Source organism: Sorex araneus, chromosome 3, assembly GCF_027595985.1.
Source record: "Sorex araneus isolate mSorAra2 chromosome 3, mSorAra2.pri, whole genome shotgun sequence".
Lineage (NCBI taxonomy): Eukaryota > Metazoa > Chordata > Mammalia > Eulipotyphla > Soricidae > Sorex > Sorex araneus.
Window position 1 is genome coordinate 7,827,535 of NC_073304.1, and position 22,161 is coordinate 7,849,695.

A 22,161-nucleotide genomic window follows, 5' to 3' on the forward strand; every position below is an offset into this window, starting at 1 on the left:
CCAAAAAAGGGACTGCAGGTGGGAGGAGAGGAGAGAGCCTTCAGAACATGACCGTGGGGGCACGTGAAGTCTAGAAATCTGCTCACTGGACTCACAATTCCAGACTCAGTGCTACAGTCACGTTTCTGAACTGTCACCCCGGGTCTCCATCTCTCTGAGTCCCCGGGGTCGCCACTGTGCATCTCACTGGGCTAAAAGGTGCTTAAAAGGGTGCAATGATGCCTCGTACCTCCTCAGAGGTCTCAGCCCCTGCACGCAAACAGGGCACAGTGTCAGCCACCGGTGAGAGCCCTTCACAGCGTCCTGTCAAATCCCTCAGGGGGAAAGGTCTCGGTGTACCAAGACCACCCGCTGTAGCGATCGCCAGTCCAGAGGCCCATGTGATCATGACCCCTGGGACAGAGCGCGTCCTCCTGAACAGACACGCCCATGCATTGGGCGGTATTTCAGTGGGAGGAAAGAGCACCCAAAGAGGAGAACCCAGATCACTTACAAGGAAGCTTTCCGTGGTTGCATGTCTTTGCTTCCGCTGCTCTTCGGATCCGCCGAGCTGCGGGAGGTGCTTGGCAGGGCCGAGTTTGAAGAACAGGAAGGCGCAGCACTGCTGGCGTCCCTCGACTGGAACGAGTCATCTGCAGGCGGCAAGCGGGACACGCTGAGCAGCAGCACCGCTGACTGACCCCCAGGGACAGGGCGCACTGCTTGCTGGGAAACCGGCTTTACGAAGGTCGAAGAGACACACGATAAGCTGCGAAGGGGTAAGGTTTGGACCGAGAGACCCAGGAAGCCGGCACAAAAGCCAGAGCCCACCCAGCCCTCACTCTAACCCCACCCCCGCCCCCTCCCAAGCTCCACACAGCCTTCAATCTGCCTCCCGGCACTGTCATCGGTTCACCTTTTCTAGAATTTTCCCTGGGTGGATTCATACGGTATGTATTTTTGCAGGTTTGACATCTTCCATTCCGCTTGATTATTTTGAGAGCCGCCGGTGTCGCTGTGTCAATCAGTACTAGTCCATGGCATGGATCCTTCACCATGCGTTTACCTGTGCTCCTGCTGATACCTGCACTCTTAGCTTTTACAAATATGCCACCCGTGATGGGTTAACAGTCCTGCTCTCCTGTCGTTATACGCCACAATGAGACTCGGGGGTAAAAAGCAAACGGCCTTGGGCCAGAGCAGTGGTATAGTGACCGGGTGCTTGCTTTGCGCACGGCAGACCTGGGTTTGATCCCTGGCACCCCATAGGGTCCCTCAAGGCCGGCCAAGAGGGATTCCTGAGGGCAGAGCCAGGAGTAAGCCCCGAGCACTACTGGATATAGCTCAAAGACAAAATAGAATTCCTGACTTCGGTGAACTAAGTGCAATCAAGTTTCATTACTACTTATATAGCCTTAACATTAGTTCAACAAGTTTTTATTACCAAATCCATTCTGCTTTCTTTCTCTTTCTTTCTTTCTTTCTTTCTTTCTTTCTTTCTTTCTTTCTTTCTTTCTTTCTTTCTTTCTTTCTTTCTTTCTTCTTTCTTTCTTTCTCCCCCTTCTTTCTTTCTTTCTCCCCTTTCTTTCTTTCTTTCTTCCTTTCTTTCTTTCCTTCTTTCCTTCTTTCTTTCTTTCTCCCCTTTCTTTCTTTCTTTCTTTCTTTCTTTCTCCCCTTTCTTCCTTTCTTTTTCTTTCTTTCTTTCTTTCTTTTCTTTCTTTCTCCCCTTTCTTTCTTTCCTTCTTTCCTTCTTTCTTTCTTTCTTTCTTTCTTTCTCCCCTTTCTTCCTTTCTTTTTTTCTTTCTATCTTTCTTTCTATCTTTCTTTCTTTCTTTCTCCCCCTTCTTTCTTTCTTTCTCCCCTTTCTTTCTTCCTTTCTTTCTTTCCTTCTTTCCTTCTTTCTTTCTTTCCCCCCTTTCTTTCTTTCTTTCTTTCTTTCTTTCTTTCTCCCCTTTCTTTGTTTCTTCCTTTCTTTTTCTTTCTTTCTTTCCTTCCTTCCTTCTTTCTTTCTTTCTTTCTTTCTTTCTCCCCTTTCTTCCTTTCTTTTTCTTTCTTTCTTTCTTTCTCCCCTTTCTTTCTTTCCTTCTTTCTTTCTTTCTCCCCTTTCTTCCTTTCTTTTTCTTTCTTTCTTTCTTTCTTTCTTTTTTTCTTTCTTTCTTTCTTTCTTTCTTTCTCCCCCTTCTTTCTTTCTTTCTCCCCTTTCTTTCTTTCTTCCTTTCTTTCTTTCCTTCTTTCCTTCTTTCTTTCTTTCTCCCCTTTCTTTCTTTCTTTCTTTCTTTCTTTCTTTCTTTCTTTCTTTCTTTCTTTCTTTCTTTCTTTCTCTCCTTCTTTCTTTCTTTCTCCCCTTTCTTTGTTTCTTCCTTTCTTTTTCTTTCTTTCTTTCCTTCCTTCCTTCTTTCTTTCTTTCTTTCTCCCCTTTCTTTCTTTCTTCCTTTCTTTCTTTCTCCCCCTTCTCCCCTTTCTTTCTTTCTTTCTTTCTTTCTTTCTTTCTTTTCTTTCTCCCCTTTCTTTCTTTCTTCCTTTCTTTCTTTCTCCCCTTTCTCCTCTTTCTTTCTTTCTTTCTTTCTTTCTTTCTTCCTTCCTTTTTCTCTTTCTTTCTTTCCCTCTCTCTTTCTTTTTTTCTTTCTTTTTTTGAGGGGTGGGGGGTGGTTGTCACACCAAGCAGTACTCAAGGGTTACCCCTGGCTCTGTGCTCAGGGATCTCTTCTGGTCACCTTGGGGTACCATATACCTGAATCAAACCTGGGTCGGCTTTGTGCAAGGCAAGCACGCTACCCACTGTACTATCCCTCTGGCCCCACATTCAAGTTTCTTCTGACACCATCTATCCTGAAGAACCACTCAATAGCCTTTACATGAGGTCAATGCTTTAGTGGGGAAAGCGTGAAAATGCCCTGGCAACTGAAAACATGCTCTGCAGAGGGGCCAGCAACAGTGGGCAGGAGCTGAGGTGCTTGCCTTGAATATCTTGGCCCTGGCTGGGGTCCCCAGCACCTAAACGATCCCCCCAGCACTGCCAGGAGCAACACCAAGAACAAAGCCAGGACACTGATTTACAGAGTTATTCACAGCAGGGTTTTAGACATACAACACTGCAGAACCAGTCCCACCACCAGTGTCTCATTCAAAAGAACATATGCACACACATATGCACACCATTATGCACTGCGGCACTCAGTACTATAGCTAAGAACTGGAATCAACCCAAGCGTCCAACGACAGAGAAGTGGATCATAAGGATGTGGGACATGCAACGGAATACTGCACATCTGTGTTCCTTCTGAGAAGGAAAAAGAATTAGCACTCCAAATGTAACCTCAAAGGGAAGGTTAACAGGCCTTTTTAATTTGCAGACTGATCTGCTATTGTTTACTCAAAAAAATGATCGTAAATCAATCTTACAATTTTCAACTAGCAATATATTCTCCCTTACTCATACTATAGTTTTAGGTTCTATTATATTAGCCAGAGGGAAGCAAACTACAGCCCCAGGGGCCAAAGCATGCGTCCACTGGCCACCTTGGTAAATGAAGCTTCGTCAGCACATGACCAGGACGCTCTATATCCACTGACCGTCCACAGCTACTTTGAGTTAATGGCAGAGTTGAGTAATTGAAACAGAAACCAATTTGGCTCCACAAAGCCCAAAATATTTACTAGCTGGTCTTTTAGAGAGGAAGTTTTCAGAGCCCTGAAATAAACCTCCAAATACATAATTCCATGGGTATTTACTGACATGCGTCCTCCATTGAATCCCTACTATTTTCATCTCCTCAAAACAGAGCAAATGCTTAGACTCTGCTATCATGCATCTTCTGGCTACTGTAACACCTACCCCTTGATTTCTTTTCCCTTCTCTTTAAAAAATGTTAAATTCTGATTCTTCACATAGTGAAAATAAAATAGCATGCTCAAACTTGCTAGGGGAGAGTTGGACATCTTGGGTACTTGATAAAGGTAGACTTTTGGGGGAAAAAAACTGAAAATAGAATAGGTCATTTAAGCAAAATAATCTTATTAATGGCATCTATTTATAAGAGCTCAGGTTTCTACCTACCAGTTAGTGAGACCACAGAAGTCTTTGTTAACCCTGAGACAGAAGATGCATATCCTGTTGTAGAATTTTTACTAGGAAAAAAAAAAACATGACTTAGTTTCGAATACAAGAATGCTTCTTTTAACCCCAATCACCATGTACTTGGCCCTTCTCAAATGGCTAAATATTTTCTTCTCTGTGTCTTAAACACACTTGCTATTTTCATTTATCCTTCCTGATATCCTTTCATTCTCCTTCCTGATCTCACAAGTACTTGGTGGATCACTTAGAAGAATCTCTGCCTCTTTGGCTGTTTCAGAATAACAACTTTTCTACGGATACTCACACAAGACAGGTTGGAGAGATAACATTTTCTTGGAAAAGATTTATTTTGGTTCTAATCTCTTTTGCTATTTTAACATTACTTTACTGGCTAGGAATTCTAGACTAATCATGGTCTAAGTAAGTGTTTTTTCAAACTTTTCCTGACCACACCCCCTTTCCAAAGGGGAAAGGGGGGTGGCCTTGCCTTCTGGTGGACCCCTATCTTACAGGTTGAGACTGTACCTCATGCTGTGTCCCTCTATTTATATCATTTTCACCTCTGGTCCCCTTGGGATATCCACATGGCCCTAGGCCCCCCGCTACGGGCCCCCAACATATCTCAAGGGTGAAGATCTCATAAATGTAGGGCCACTGCATGAGATTAGGGCCAACTAGTAGGACGGGGAGGAAGCAAGGCTGGAAGGCAGCCAAGGTCAGAAAAAAGGCTGAGAAACATCAATCTAGATCATCTATTAGTCATGTCCAAAAACAGAGCTGAAAATCTGGAGCAAATATCTTGATTAAGAAAAGAAAAATACTTATTTTTATAGGTACATTTTGTTCCTCCAAATTAATATAACTGATATACTATTGTTATTTATGAATGTATACAACAAATATTTTGAAAATCAAGGTCATTTTATTTATGTGCACTCTCTCCAAATCAGTTTAATTATTTCACGTGCTAAGACCAAAGGGGAAATTACACATTCAAATGAGATATTGTTGGGAAAATGCTACTATGATCACTTTAGAAAACAAATAAATGCCAGATTCTTTCTAGGTAAGGAATAATTTTAAAAGCAAATGAAGGTCCACATCCTTCTCGTATAGGGGATGCATCCACACCCAGTTAACAGTGGAGCTATAGCATCCTCCCAATAGAATGTAATACCAGGGCATCCTGGTATGTCACTGTGTCACACGCTAATACACAGTCACAGCAGTGGTCTAGTTCTCATGCCACAACACCAGGGTGTTCTACGGAAAACTGCTAGATTACTATTCTTTTAATATGCTAATTTTTACAGGCGAAAACATACAAATTACTGAACAACAAAAATACAATTAATCCTGGTTTTCTAAGAATGCAAACATTTTGCCTAAATAAAGACTATAAAACAAAAGTTCAGTTAAAAAGCATAAACAGCTGACATCATACCTAGTACACTTGTCTAAGTTGCCATATTTTGCGTAAAAAGCTTGATTATTAAAAGATTGGCTTCGAATCAATTTGGATTTCTTGATTTCTTTGCCTAGAATAACAAACAAAAGAAAAATGTAAGTGTTCAGTTCCTCTTTAGCTGCTGAATGCCCATTCCCTGGCGACCTAACCACCATTCTCAGTAAAACACAAACAAGAGCCGTGGAGTTGCCTGCCCTAAGTTGGACCTGCAGAGAGTCTTACCTCTACCACCTGCCATCAGCCACCCAAACAGCTAACAACAAAAAGCAAAGCAACTTTGGGCTGGGGCAATAGGACAGCCGGTAAGATGTTTGCCTTGCATGTGGCCGACCCAGGTCCAATCCCCAGCACCCCTGTGGTCCCCAGAGCACCCCAGGAGTGCAGAGCCAGAAGTAAGGCCTGAGCATCACCAGGTGGGGTGCAAATTCAAAACAAACAAAAACCCAACAAACAAAAGCAAAGCTACTTCAAGAGCGAAGGCTGTGACTCAGTGGTAGAGTACAGGCCTGATATCTGTGTGCAGGGCACTGAATTGGTCTCTGAGGCCGCCCCAGGCACCCAGAACACCACAATTAGGCTTGGTCCTAGGGTCCCTGAGCACTGTGTAGGGGGGTTCTGCCCCCACCCTCCAGCACTGGGCTTCAGAACTCTGAACCTTATCTAGTAGAAAGCCTTTTCCTGCAGTTACATTTTTATGAAAGGAAAGTGAGACACACATCAAGAAACTGTTTCTTACTTGTCGATGGGATTCCAGACGAGGGTCCAGGAACAGAGATGGGGAAGCTCTTGGGCTGAATGGTTGGTGTCTTTACTGTCACATCTTTACCTGAAATAAACTCAGTTTTAAGTACTATCATGTCCTCCTAGTTTCTAATAATCGCCATAAACAGGTAACACAAAGACGGTAAGTCACAATTCCTAGCTAAGCAAACAGTCTTTCCAAGATATTTTGTGTTTATAAACTTCAGTCTTAGTCATCCCCTGCTCAACTTCACCACCCCCCTGCCATGATCAGGTGGAAGCTTTCTTTGGAAAGACCCGGGCCCTTGCACTGGCCCCACCTCTTCCTCGTGTGTTAGCCAAGATCTGCAAGACATTCAGCGCCCAATCATTAAGAACATTGGAGGGAAAAAAAGAGGAAAATGGTGTTCCCATAGCAACCGGAAACTCGGCACCACCTTTCAGAATGCAGAAGGGAGTGGTGAGGTCACAGAAACAATGACTTAGGTTTCTTTTTTTAAAAAAGTATCTTTATTTTATAAGGTAGTTCACAATATTTGATTATGTTCAATATTCAAACACATACCCCACCACCATTACATCTCCCCACCACCAAATTTGGGATGTTTCCATCCCAAGCCCCAAGTCCTGTTCCAAAGCACAACCGAAATAATATATTTTGTATTGTCTGTTTGAAGAACTGCTGAAAATGCTTACAAAAATGCATTCTTATAGGAAACAGCGTGAAGACTGTTCTATTTTGGCAGCGGCCATTAAGACATTCTTTAGGATATCACTAACATATTGTTAAATGTGTGTGAGCTTTCGTATATGTATATATGAAAATGTATATATATACATATATATATTTCCCTCTATGATTTGTTATCATATTATCATGTTATCATATCATGTTATCATATGATATGATATTATCATGTTATCATTTGATATCATATTTGTTAGGATATCACTACATATTGTTAAATGTGTGTGAGCTTTTGTATATGTATATATGAAAAAATATATATATATATCCATATATATACATTTCCCTCTATGATTTGTTGACTACATCTGAACCCCATCAAATGACTTACGTTTCTTATCAAAGGTTTTGTCACTGAAGGTCCGTCCATCGTTCTGCTGCTTCTCTTTCTCTAACTGCTCCTGATGTGAAGACAGATTCTTAGTATTAGACACAGTATCTAGGTTCCTTCTGAAAACCATTCTCATGAGAATTGACTACCTTTCAGAGATACACTCCAGAGTTTGCAGTTCACTCACAGAAATGCCTAAGTTGTTTTCTATTTTCAATCTCAAAGTTCAAAAAGGTATTCTAAAGAAGTCTGGATTCTTCCAGATGTGTAATCCTTTAACACCTACAGAAATGTGCCTTTCAGGGGAACTGGCAAACTAAAATAGTGAGCTTTCTGGGGGGGAGATACAGTACAGCAGGTGGTGTGTTTGCCTTGCACAGGGCCAACTTGGGTTAGGTCTCTGCCATCCCAGATGGTTCCCAAGGACCACTAGGAGTGATCAGTCAGTGCAGAACCAGAAGCAACCTCTGAGCTGCTCCGGGTGTTGCCCAAAACCCAAAATTCAAAAAAAAAGTTTGGTATCATTGTTGGACAGAGCCTCCTTTCCAGAAGATATTAACTGATTCTTGAAATAAAAATATTGGTTATTACTGGTCACTTTGACTGGAGCAGCAGTAACACAGCGGGTAGGGTGTTTACTTTGCACGCAGCCGACCCAGATTCAATTCCTCCGTCCCTCTCGGAGAGCCCGGCAAGCTACCGAGAGTATCACGCCTGCACGGCAGAGCCTGGCAAGCTACCAGTGGCATATTTGATATGCCAAAAACAGTAACAAGTCTCACAATGGAGACGTTACTGGTGCCCGCTCAAGCAAATCGATGAACAATGGAAGAACAGTGCTATGACAGCACAGTGCCATAATAATAATAATAATGGGACCAGAAGATGGGGCAAAGGCCCAGCACTGATGGCCCCTGAGAGTTGCCAGTGTGACCCAGTCATCCGCAGCTCCACACGACCTGAACAGCCTTGCACCCTAAGGCCCTTGTATTGAAACATCTGCCCTGTCAGCCTAGAATTTCTGGGAGAGGACCCAGCCCCTAGAGCACTGCTCGGGAGTCTCCCACATTCCACCACTGTCCCGTCTCGCTTAAGAAAAAGACAAAGAAAAGAAATAAAAATGCCTCGAGGACATGTGAGACTGTATCAAAAGGACTAATATGTGTGTGCTTGGAGAACCGGAACTACAAGAGCGAGAACACACAATTAAATAAGCGATGGCTCAAATCTTTTGAGGTTTGTGCAGTGACATATACTCCCAAATCAGGAAAGTCGGGGCCTAATACATGCAAAGTAACTGCACTACTGCGGAGTTGCATTCCCAACTACATATTGCTTGTCAAAAGACACCATCTTGGGGCCGGAGTGATAGCACAGCGGGTAGGGCGTTTGCCTTGCACTCGGCCGTCCTGGGTTCAATCCCCGGCATCCCATATGGTCCCCCAAGCACACCAGGAGTAATTCCTGACTGCAAAGCCAGGAGTAACCCCTGAGCATCGCTGGGTGTGACCCAAAAAAAGCAAAAAAAAAAAAAAAAGAAAGAAAGAAATCAAAAGACACCATCAACACTGAAATTCAAGCACAAAAATGTGTAAGTCTACAACTGTACCTCATGGAGATTGACTAATAAAAATTTTTTTAAAAAAGTAAATAAAGAGGCCATCTTGCCACAATCAGCAGTGAAGAATCCGGGCCATTCCGGCAGCACCGCAAGCCGGAGAATGCTCCAGACCCCAGACCGGGCCAACAATACCGGGTGCCAGACGGAGAAGGTACAGCCAGCACGCCTTCTCCAGATGGAGCCCCGGAGACACTGAGCTTCTACTAACACGGCTCCGGTATACGGGACTAGACATCTCCAAACCGCACGGCTGCTTACGCAGCCTCACGACCTTTCCTGATATACAAAGTATATGGTCTGGAATGGCCCCACCACTCCTGAGCATCCATTATCCCAGAGGCACAGAAACCAATCTCAGAACGCAGCGGCTGCTGGCAGATTTACTCCTGGACTCTGAACTAAGCTACGGCCCCGTGCAGCCCCAGGAGGGTTTCTGTCCCTTGTTTCCCCCCTGCGACAGCATGGCGACCGCCACCGTTCGGAACCAGTTGGACAGAGAGGTAGGAGTTTGCAGTGATGGGACGGGATACATGGGGAATCCTGCGATGGGGGAGGCAGAACCGGCCCTGCCTCCTGCCCAAATGAGACCCCGAGCGGTCGCCCATGGACAGCTCCTCCGCTCCTGTACAGCCATGATCCCGGCGCCACAGAAACCAATCTCGGAATGCAGCAGCTGCTGGCAGAAATGCCTCTGGAATTAATACCAGAATTCCAAAACTGGGTGGCTGCTTTTGCGACCGTGCAACATCATATGCTCTTTGTTACCAACAATAGAAAACATACAATCTAATGAAGCCATTCCGACAGGTCTGACTGTTGGGGGTAAAACACCAAATAATGATAGTGGGGGAAAAAAAAGTAAGTAAAGAAATCGATGAAACCCAAAATAAATAAATAAATAAATAAATAAAAAACAAAAGACACCATCAAGTAAATTGAAGAAGCAAGCCACAAACTCCAAGAAAAAAATGCACAAATGCCTATGTGACAAAGGAGATGTATGTATCAGGGTGTACAAAGAGAACTCTCACATGTCTGGAAGCGAAACAACCCACCTTAAAATGTAAGAAGAGGGGCCGGAGCGATAGCATAGCGGGTAGGGCATTTGCCTTGCATGCGGCCGACCCGGGTTCAATCCCCGGCATCCCATATGGTCCCCCAAGCACCGCCAGCAGTAATTCCTGAGTGCAAAGCCAGGAATAACCCCTGAGCATCGCTGGGTGTGACCCAAAAAGCAATAAAATAAAATTAAATTAAATTAAAATAAATAAAATGTAAGAAGAACAACCCGAAGAGAGATGAGGAGAGTTAGGAAGCAAAGGAACGGATGTTCAGAACCAAGGGCATCAGCGACAGGCAGGTGGGACCCCCTGGCAGTGCCCTGCACATGCATCCTGAGGGCTAGGAGAGGGATTTCAGGGTGACGAGGAGCTCCCCTAACACGAGTGAGAGGGTGAACGAGCCCCCCACATTGTAAAACATCTTCCATTTGTTGCTAAGTCAAATAGGTACTGCCATGGGACCCAGCCATTCTGTTTCTAGGTATCTCCTCATGAGAAAAATAAAACAATCATCAACCCAAAGACTTCTTCACAAGTGTTCAAAGTTCCATTTGTAACATCCCCCAAACTAGAAGGGGCCTGTCAGAATGTATATAAACAGCTGTGGTATATCCATGACATGGAAAACTCAGAAAAGGAATGACCTAAAATACACAACATGCATAAACCTCAGAATAATTATGCTGATGAAAAGAAGTAGCTCCCAAAACAAATCCAGAACATATTCCACTTAAATAAGTTTCAGAAAATACAAACTAACTTAAAGTGAGGAAAGATCAGTGGCCGCTGGGAAGTGAAGTAGAAAATGTAGATTATATAAGGTCTGAAGAAACTTTTGAGGGAATAGAAATGTTTGATATGTTTATGATGGCATGATTTCTGGATATTTCTATATGACAAGAGTCATCGAATTGCACATTACAAATATGTATATGTGCAGTTAGTTGTACTTCAATAAAGTAATTTTATTTAAAAGGTCCTTAAATGCAGTTTTCCTTCCAGCTAATAGAACAACAAATTTAAAAACAACAACAACAACAACGGAATCTTTCTTTGGTTGTTCAGGAACAGAAGATTAATTACAATTAAATGAAATTACTCAGTTCAATAACAAAAGTGAAGCTAATGCCGGTCATTAATGGCAGGTACATACACGTGAGAAACAACATACCATTTCCAGAAGAAGTAGTTCTTCCCTTTCTTTCTCTTGATCCAGCAAGTCTTTCTCATAAAGATTTGTCTGATATTCCTTGAAATAAAAGTGTGCAGAATGAATGATGAGTTTCTACCCGTTTTTAAGTATTCCTTCCAATGCCAGGTGAAAAGAGGGTACTTACAGCATCCACAGACATTTCCATTCTGTCCAACTCTAACACCGTCTAGGAAGAAGGTTTTAAAAAGTATTCAAAAGTTAATTCAATTAAGTCAGTTAGTCATTTCTCAAAGAGACGCCTTTTCTGGAGGGAATTCCCAGGTGGAGGCTTCTGCCATATTGAGGGCTGAATTTAGAAAACCTCTGTATTTAAATGGACATCTATATTTTAATGCCAGCTATACACTTGAACTTTTAAAAGTTTCAACCTAAGAAAGACCAAGTCTAGAAGAATGTTTTAAATACTGAAACATGTACTTTAATTTTTAATAAGCTTCACTGTCACTCTTTGTTGAATTTTAATTTTAAAAAATCTCCTAGTTAAATATATATGAAGCAAGTTATAATTTGGCTTAAAATATTTGCTCCTTTCAACAGAAACAATATTACGGCATGGTAAGCAAGAGAGAAAACTTTACTCAGAAAGTGCTCTCTTGGTTTAAACTTCGGTTTATAGAATACGTTAATCTAAAATAAATTATTTCGATCAAAAGATTGTCAAAACCAGAGTTCTGTCCCTGCAAGAGAATATTACTTATCTATAAGTTACATTTGCCAGAGTAAAGTTCATGCATATATTCATAGGTCAAAGTTGTCCACTGCAATACCATTAATTTGAAGTCTTATTTTTATACCTATTTTTTAAATTTATGCCATGAAATATTCCTATTAAGTAAAACTACTCCCCATCTTGAAAAACTGATCAGACTAAGCTATTCCTTTTTCATGCTAAAACTTGAAATAGTTCCCTCAGTGTTTTCCATACCAGTCCTCCCTTCAGCTTACTAAACAGAACTTTCATGCATGAGAAAGGTGGATTTCATATCCAAAATACAGCTATGTATATTCTGGATGTAAGCATATCCAGAAAAATCCCATGTATATTAATAATCTTTTGATTTAACTATTTCATTTTTGCGTACTGATCCTGTATCTTATCTTTTTTATAACATCTTGGATTAGCCTGCATTGTATCTCAAGCTTTAAAAGGTGCTTTTAGAAAAGTAACTTAAGTTGTAATTTAAATGGCTTAAACTGCGATTCAATAAGACAGAAAACAGCAAGCAGAACCAGATGGGAGAACTGAGCCACGCGGCCAAGCAAGGGCTGGGGGTCAGAAGGAGGCGGGCAAGCTCCTTGGGAGAGAGGGGGTGTGAGGGGATGGGTGTGGTACTGTAATTATGCGCATGACAGACCATTATTAACAGCACTGTAAACCCCAGAATCTCAATAAGATAGAAATTAAATTTAAAAAGAAACATCTAGGGTGCTGGAGAGATAGCACAGCGGGTAGGGCGTTTGCCTTGCACTGCACTCAGTCGCCCTGGGTTCAATTCCCAGCATCCCATATGGTCCCCTGAGCACCGCCAGGAGTAATTCCTGAGTGCAGAGCCAGGAGTGACCCCTGTGCATCACCAGGTGTGACCCAAAAAGAAAAAAAAAATGAAACATCTAGCATTTATCAAGGAGGTGCAGGGTGGGGCGGGGGGAGAATCAACTTTTTTCCTCGCCATATCAATGCCTAGCTATTTAAGACAAGACATGCGCAAAACAGGCATCTCATGAGGGAAGAGACAGCTCCTGGGGCTAAGAGCAGGGCTGCCTGCAGGCAGGCTGGGCCTGTCCCAGCACCCCGTGACCTCCTGAGCACCACTGGGAGGGACCCTTGAACGCAAAGTCAGGAGAAGCCTCTGAGCATTGCGAGGTGTGGCCCAAGGACAAGAATCAAACCTGACCGCTGAATCCTCAAGCTCACTTTCAGGTTCAGAAAAGTGACCTCTTTAACTTTGCCTGTTAACAAAATCTTCCTTGTTGATTCTGCAGCTCCGCATGACTATCGAAGGATTTCATGGGCTGGAGCCATAGCGCAGTGGGTAGGGCATTCGCCTTGCACATGGCTGACTCGGGTTCAATTCCTCCGTCTCTCTCGGAGAGCCTGGCAAGCTACCGAGAGTATCCCGCCCGCACGGCAGAGCCTGGCAAGCTACCCGTGGCGTATTCAATATGCCAAAAACAGTAACAAGTCTCACAAAGGAGATGTTACTGGTTCTCGCTGGAGCAAATTGATGAGTTTTGATGAGCAAATTGATGAGTCACTGTCATCCCGTGATGACAGTGACAGTGACAGTGACTAATTCAAATTCCTTTCTTCAGTCTCATTTTTACTGGAGTATCAGATGGCTAGAATAGTGCCAGTGTCTATGGTTTGATGTGCAACATCACTGCATCTTAACCAGAACCAAAAGGCCCGAGGCCCTCTCCCCAGAGTTCTCAGGTCACTTCCAGCTCACCCGCTTCTTCCCACCCTTCCCTCATCCTCCCACTACATGAAAATGCCAGTTTTGTGACCAAAGGCCAAGAAACTAGCTTTTCCTGCTGAACACTTCCAACAACCCAGATAACAAGATCACATAGTAAAAACATTCCATAAACACACATACATACATTTATTGCATGTACATACACACTTGTATATACATGTTCATATATATACACATATACCATACATACTAAAAGAAGACAAGAAGCTGAGACACTATGCTATCTTATTGCAAAAAGAATGAATGCTCCCAGGGTGAAAGGTCAATATTCTACTCCTGGTTTTGCCACTTACTAATAAGACCTCAGAAGTCTCCAGGGCAAGTGCATCTCAAAGGCGGACAGGCACGGAACTACCCAAAGCCCTTTTCACAGCTAAGTTTATGTCAATTATGTGACTGCTCTAATTTTACTGGTAAAGTCTGTCTGGATTACAGCTGCTTATAAATAAAGTCTGAAGAAATCAGCATTACTAATTGAACAGTATGTGTTAGTGTGCACTTAAAACATGCTAAGCTCACTTACTGATATAATCATTGTGGATTATAAGTTCCCTAAGGGAGGAGACTTCAGAGCCATTTAGATCACACATCAATCAAATCAATGACTAATTCTAAGCCCTCCTGCCTGGTATATTTTATCATAGTGATATCCTGTGCAGCTTAGATCGGAAAACTGGGCTCAGCACCGTTTTCGGGAAAGAAATACAAATGCTCAGGTCAGGGAGATACTTACTCTTTTCACAATAGCCAGAACATCTTTATCTTTTTCCTGACACAGGAGTTTTCTCACACACATTTCTAATTGCTGAAGTAAATACTTATCTGCGGGGATATTCAGAGTTGATTTCACTTTGGGTAATAGGCAGCAAAGTTTTATCCTGTAACACATCAAACGGGGTTTCCTTTTGAGTGAAGTTAGCAAAGAAGAAGAGGAGTCAAAAAAATTCACATTGTTGGGGCTGGAGCAATAGTACAGCAGGTAGGGCATTTGCCTTGCACGCGGCCGACCCGGGTTCAATTCCCAGCATCCCATATGGTCCCCTGAGCACCGCCAGGGGTAATTCCTGAGTGCAGAGCCAGGAGTAACCTCTGTGCATTGCTGGGTGTGACCCAAGAAGCAAAAAAAAAAAAAATTCACATTGTTGAGAGCCTGGAATTCCTTTATGATGAAGCAACAAATTACAAGTGTGTATGACAAGGGCAACATTCATTCTTCTGGTGCTGACACTCGAGAGGGAACAGCCACCCACAAAATCCTTTGCTATCCTGGACCTTACATCCTAGTCTGGGGTAGGGGAGGAGGAAACATGTAAGTCAAATGTCAGGATGTGGCCAGCACTGCGAAGAAATGAGGTGGGGGCACACCAGAGGAGGGGACACAATTTCAAACAGGTCTCCAGAGAGGATTTCCATAATGCGTCAGTGCCAAGGTGACACTTCAGTGCAGACCTAAGAACAGCACCTCTGCCTGCCCCAACCCCCTCACAGGTGAGATCAGTCTCGGCTGACTTGTCTGGGGCCTCTTTGGTAGGCAGAACCCCCTCCCTTCCAGCGAGGTCCTGCCAGCCTCCACGCCTGCCCCCACCCTATCAGCAGGCCTGCGTCCATATCTCCTCAACTGCGCCACCACATACGTCCGTAGACCGCACTCCGCATCCAATCCGGCACTGCCCAGTTATAATTCCTGTCACTGAGCAACGAAGGGCAGGGAAGGAAAAAAGCAACGCCCGGCCTTACCCCTCAGAGACAATCCCCCCGCCCCGGCCCCCCGGAGCTAACTACCGAGACTCACCCTCAGCACAGCAGTTGCTCAGAGAACCCAATGGGCAGACGCGTGCATAGAAGCCCACCGGGTCAATGAGTGAGAACAGTCACGTGGAAACTCAGCCCGCAACAGACACAGCCCTGTCATCTCCCAGAACGGCGTTAGTGGCACCCACCACGTGGAGGGTGTCAGATGAGCCCAAAGGACAATGGCACAGATAGCCGGAAACACACAAGAAAGAATGAGAGTCGGACTGAGGAAACGATGATCAGCAAACGACAGGAATGAAGAGTGTGCTGGTCGGTTTTAAAAACAACAACAATGATTGGGGCTGGAGCGATAGCACAGCGGGTAGGGCGTTTGCCTTGCACTCGGCCGACCCGGGTTCGAATTCCAGCATCCCATATGGTCCCCTGAGCACCGCCAGGAGTAATTCCTGAGTGCAGAGCCAGGAGTGACCCCTGTGCATCACCGGGTGTGACCCTCCCCCCCAAAAAAAGCAAAAAATAAAAAAATAAAAAATAAAAACAACAATGATAGCACTAGAAGGTCTGGACAGAAGAATAGCAGTAGCTGTGATCAAGAGCTCCGAGATGAGATGCAGGAAACCTAGAAAATAAGAAAAGATCGGGGGGTGGGGGGAGCCTAAAAACAAACGTGGGTCCTTGCACATGCAAGGCCTGAGTCCCGGGCCAGAGTTATCCCCCAGCCCCCTTTAAGGAAGCCAAGGCACACCATACTGCATATTCATTATACTTTACATACTACTTTCTAATACATTTTTTTCATAATCTTTTTAAAAAAATTAAAAAGAAAAAAAAGGGAGAATGGCATGAATAAGAAGAGCACGGGGGCTGGAGCGATAGCACAGCGGGGAGGGTGTTTGTCTTGCACGCGGCCACTCCAGATTCGATTCCCAGCATCCCGTAGGGTCCCCCGAGCACCGGCAGGAGTAATTCCTGAGTGCAGAGCCAGGAGTAACCCCGGTGTATCCCTGGGTGTGACCCAAAGAGCAAAAAAAAAGAAAAAAAAAAAAAAAGAAGAAGAGCGTGAAGGTGGTGCTGTAGTAAGCTCAAAGGACCAGTAGAGGGAGCTGGACACCGTGTGGCTTCTCTGCAGCAAACGGACCGGCGCGTGCTGGAGCAGAGAGCTGAAGGCCTGGAAGGCCCCGTTTGCAGAATGGCTTTTATTTTCAGTGAGATATTTTTAAAAAAAATTAATAATAAGTAAGTAAAGCCATTGGAGTGTTTTCGCAGGAGAGGGAATAACCTGAGCACGCGTGGAAGTCTGACCCCTGCGTGGACTCAGCGGCTCGGAAGCCCAGGCCGGAAGGAAGGAAGCCCAGAGAGGCTCCTGACACGAGGCAGGCAGCACCCAAGGGCGGCCTCTGTGCAGGCTGGGAACAGTGCTCGGGTGCTGGGTGTCTGCCAGGGAGATGTGCTGAGGACTTACAGTGGGATGGCCGCGGGGCGGCGCCAGAGTGGGGTGGGGTGGGGTTTCTCCTGCGCAAGTGGCAAGATGCAGTGACTCCTTACAAGTGCAGAGTAAGATGGGAAATGGACCACCCACAGACCAAGCCTGCGGCGCCCATAGACCCTTGGCGGGAAAGCCGAGGGGACATGTGACTCCGGGTCCAGGCTCAGGGTTCCCGCTGAGAGGCAGCCCTGAGTCTGATTCCGGGCAGCCCAGCTGCTATGAGAGCTGAGACGGGCACCGACATTCAGGCAGTCCCAGGTGATGAAGAGAGTTAGAGAGAAGTGGGTGGCAATGCAGTGAGCAGGCAGAGACAGGAACCGCAGGGAAGCGCGGGCCGCCTGGCAGGAGAGGACGCTGAAAGGAAACGGCCTGTGACAAAGGTTCCCCAGATATGACCTATTTACTGTTCCTTGTTTGTTTGCTTGCAGGCACCACATCCTTCAATGTTCAGGGCAACTCCTGGCTCAGCGACCACCCCCGGAGTGCCGGGGACTAAACCTGGGTTAGTCGTGTGCAAGGTGAGCACCTTGATCCAGGTACCATCCCTCCCGTCTCACTTTTCATCTCTGTGCCAAACCTTCAGACAAAGAAGAACCACCCTAGTGTTCCCAGGATGCTCTCTCGGCTGAGCTAAGTGGCTAAGGAGTCTTCGCATACAGAATATTTGGGATCGTTCAGCCGCCCAGGGGCAAGTCCCTCTCTGGAAATATTTCTAAGGGCCTCCGGCTCGCTCAGAGGCACTCAAGGATGGCGCCACACCAAGCCTGGTGATGCTCTTTCTCGCCAAGGGCTCACAATTCCCCCAAAGAGGATTCTTTTCATTTTGAACGGCTCAGAAGGCTCCTTTGAAAACCAGTCATCATCTTCCACTCTCGGTATTGTCTAGATTCGGTGAATTTAAAAATTTTAAACACTTCCTAAAGAAAAATCAGCCGCAACTAAGAGGGAGTACATGCCCGCTTGATGTTTTATAACCTCCAGCTGGTCTAGAAAACCCAGCAGGCGCTACACAATAGACAATCACTGCAGTAGTGATTCATGGCTATAACAATGCCAGGCCCACAGTTAGGAACCACTGTTTCTTGGAAGCACTAGCTTTTCAAAAGCTAGATGTGTGTGGTGCTGACGGACCAATTTCTTTGGCTGCAGTCAAAGCAGGAGAGTGAGGAACCGTGACAAACTGCTACACAATGCACTCTTACCTAAGAAAAACTCAGTACTTGTGAAGCAATGAACAGCTAATCTTCACTTGGTTGGTTTTGTTTTTTTTTTTTTTTGCTTTTGCTTTTTGGGTTATACCCAGCGAGGCACAGGGGTGGTAACTCCTGGCTCTGCACTCAGGAATCACTCCTGGAGATGCTCCAGGGACCGTATGGGATGCTGGGAATCGAACCCAGGTTGACTGCATGCAAGGCAAACGCCCTACCCGCTGGGCTATCGCTCCAGCCCCTCACTTAGTTTTTTGATTGGTGTGCTGCCTTCCTTCAATGCTACCAGTCAAACTGAACAGACTAACAATGATGTTATTCCTTTCAATTTTTTTCCAAATGCTTGAGAGCTCATCAAACTGCTTTCCAAGAATCACAACTTTGGAGGCCAGAAAGATAATACGATGCTAACGTGCTTGCGTTGCATGTGGCTAACCCCAGTTCGATACCCTACACTCGATATGGTCTCCTGAACTCCACCAGTTCCCTTGAGCAAAGACCCATAACTCCCTAAGCAGCACAGGTTTTGTTCTTTAATTTTAGAAGATAGATAAAATTAGTACTGTCTACTCATTACCTGCTCTGACTGCAGGTGTGTCCCACAGAGCGGGGGATACCACCAAGGTCTGACTCTGGTAATTTCTGTTCAAGCCTGAGACATCATAAATGATGATGCTTACAAGTCCTATCAGTGCTTATCAACTAAGACTACCAAGAATTTCAAAATGATAAATTCTTTACTTGACTTTTATAGTTGACCAAAATAATTTGTGTATATTCACTAAAAACATACATAAAAATTGAAAATTTTAGTTATTTTCTTGGATTGATACCATACCTCACATTTGCCACTGGATCGTTTGTCAGTTCAATAGCAGGCAGAAAGAAATATTTACAGAAAAACGATCTGGAAAAAATCTCTATAATAAATTCACAGGTATCCAAAAATCGGAGTCTATTCCAGTAACTTTTTCCTTGGCCCAGTTCTAGAAACCGAAAAAGATATGGCAAGTTTAATTTTTCCTTACATGTGACAAAGTTAGACGTAAAATTCATGACAAGTTTCCTTATGACTACAATTTGTTTATACAAGATACAAGAGATAAAAGAAAAAATGCCATTGTATAACTTATACAATACCTCCAAAGACAAAAAAAAAGTTTAAATATGCGATTCCATAAGATTGTACTAAGTACTAAATTAATGTATATACTAATTTTTTTTTATCATTCACTAAGTGCTTTTCACATATTGTATTATTTATTTTGTTTGTTTTGGGGTCACACCCAGCTGTGCTCAGAGATCACTCCTGGTGACACGCAGGGGACGATGTGGGGTGCCAGGGATCAAACCTGCTCAGTTCCTGAGTAAGGCAAGCGCCTGCCCTTCTGCGCTATGCTCCAGCCCCACATATTATGTCATTTAAATTTAAAAAGCAACTCACTGGGATGAGCATATACTATCCCTCCTCAAATATAAAGATACCAAAATTCAGAGACGATAAAGCCACAAAGCTAAAAGTACACTCACAATTCAAAGAAGTTCTCTATGATTTAAAATTCTTTAACAATCAAAATAACTGTTTTCATCTTTACACTTCAAAAACAATCTTTTGATTTTTTAAAAAATTCATTGTGTAGGGGCTGGAGCAACAGCACAGCGGGTAGGGCGTTTGCCTTGCCCGCGGCCAACCTGGGTTCAATTCCCAGCATCCCTTATGGTCCCCCGAGCACCACCAGGAGTAATTCCTGAGTGCATGAGCCAGGAGTAACCCCTGTGCATCGATGGGTGTGACTCAAAAAGAAAAAAAATTCATTGTGTAAACAATGAATTATCAAATTCACATAATAATTTGGGTTAATATTTACAAGCAAATTTTTATCACTTATTCAAAAGTAGAAGGCTTAGTATTGAAAACAGAATACTGCTTCAAAATAAAACTTCCAGAGATGATATCCTATCACTGAGAAATAATAACTGAATTTAAAATAAAAGGAAAGGTTAAAGCTTACTGAGCATGATTTTTCTTAAATAAAATTTTATATACTTTAACATTAAAAATTTCTTTTAAATTTACATTTATTGATTCAACTGTTTAAGACTTTATATACTAGCAAGGCTTATCAAACTCACATTAACCTAATTATCCATGGCAAAACAGTAGAGAAAGTCAGACCAAACTGAAACCAACTAGCTGTTAGCTTTCCCTTCTTTTTGTTTTTTTCCCAAGAGAAAGACAAAGGTTACTTACGTTCAATTAATTTTTGAATCACCTCATGTCTCTGGTCTTGCTTACGATTATAACGTAAAAAAATGCAAAGAGTCCGTGAAGCGGCCTTTTGGACGGGTAAGACATTCTTAAAGAAATAAAAAAAGGACAAGAATTAAACTATGCTAGAAGTCAGCAATTTCTGGACAACTCAGCCCCCACAAACTGGTGGACAGTAAGAACAGTCTGATTTCAATTGCCAGAGTACACTGGCAAATTAGCAAATACATCAAATCAACATTAAATAAGCATTACCAAGCTTATTTGCTGTCATTTATCCAGATGTGATCCGTGTTTGACTCTCATTTCCCTGTCACTTCTCAGGAAAGCCACCCAACTCATCCTTAGTAACCACCAATCCAAGGTATTGGCAAGAACATACCAGTCTAAGATCGAGCACCAAAACTGAGCAGCGGGCTGCAGAGATGGTACAAAGGTTAAGGTGCTTGCCCCGTACATGGCAATGGCCATGACCCTGGTTCAAATCCCACAACAGTATACGGCCCCCCAAGCTGAGTGACAAGTGTGACGGCCCCTGAGCATAGACCCAGGTATGACCTCTAAGCACCGCTGAGTCTGACCAAACAACAACAAGGGCTGGGCTGCTTCTAAAATCTGAATTTCGAGAGCCCGGGACCGCACACGCTTTCATCTTTCTGGCTACATCCTGCCTCTCACCACGAAGGCCAATGGTCTGGGACACCATGTCAGTCACTCCTACCAGGGTTCTAAACTCCCTTGTGTCTGCTGAATTTCTGTCACAACACTGGGCGGAACGCTCGTCTACTTTATAAAACTGAGATAACATCATTTTTCTTATCAGTGTTTCTCAACCAGGGGTCATATGGCCCCTGTGGGTGACCAGGGCTTTCCGAGGGGGACACAGGTGAAAACTACATCCATGGGGGACCACAGCTCAGGACTGAAGTGCTAGGTCAGGGGGTCATGGGAAGAAACAAGATTGGAAGGGGTCATGGCCAGAAAAAGGTGAGAACACTGGTTTCCATGACTATATGTCAGAACCTCAATTCTGAGTGAATTCAACTAGCTTCATAGAATTTGAAATCAAACTATGATTGGAGGAAAATCTTTCAACAGATTTACATATTCAGGATAAATTCATTTCTACCATTCTAATTTACAAATTTAAATGAATATTAAAATATTCAATTCCTGAGAGTCAAATAATGATAAGGGGTATGCTTTAATTTTAAAATAAAACTTTATATTATTGAGAGAATACTGAATGTCATATCTCCTACTTTGCACTATTTCCATTCTAGTGGGCACTAATCTATGAGCTATTTTTAATCTGTTGCATATTGGAAGAATACTTGCTATGGTAAAAGAAGAAAATTTAAGGAATGTATATAGAAACACCAGTGTCATCTAAAATGATAAATTTTAGAAAAATGAACTTAAGCAAAAGTATGTTACTCTGCTTTCATTTTGTGTAAATGACAGGATTACAAATGTTATATATTAGTCATATGAAAAAATATATTTTTCTCCATAATATATAATATATAATATGATGGGTCTCATTCCCCTGACCCTGAAAGAGCCTCCAATGTGGCACTGTTGGGAAGGATGAGTAAAGAGAGGCTGCTAAAATCTCAGGGCTAGGACAAATGGAGACAGTACTGGCGCCCGCTTGAGCAAATAGATGAACAATGGGATGACAGTGACAGTGACATTTATAGTACAAGCTAAGTTATCTTTT

General features: G+C 43.6%; 1 protein-coding gene across 1 annotated transcript in view; it reads right to left on the bottom strand.

The window, feature by feature from the left end:
* The window catches only part of PPP4R4 (protein phosphatase 4 regulatory subunit 4), a 101,946-nt gene that overhangs the window by 3,808 nt on the left and 75,977 nt on the right, over positions 1-22,161 (bottom strand). Inside the window, exons 15-24 of the mRNA XM_055133406.1 lie at positions 20,421-20,526; positions 19,008-19,155; positions 14,454-14,598; positions 11,365-11,406; positions 11,199-11,276; positions 7,346-7,415; positions 6,262-6,351; positions 5,502-5,595; positions 4,037-4,107; positions 494-632 (exon numbers count right to left, since the gene is read on the bottom strand). Coding sequence (XP_054989381.1) covers positions 494-632; positions 4,037-4,107; positions 5,502-5,595; positions 6,262-6,351; positions 7,346-7,415; positions 11,199-11,276; positions 11,365-11,406; positions 14,454-14,598; positions 19,008-19,155; positions 20,421-20,526 — 983 coding nt within the window. The remainder of the gene's footprint in view (positions 1-493; positions 633-4,036; positions 4,108-5,501; positions 5,596-6,261; positions 6,352-7,345; positions 7,416-11,198; positions 11,277-11,364; positions 11,407-14,453; positions 14,599-19,007; positions 19,156-20,420; positions 20,527-22,161) is intronic.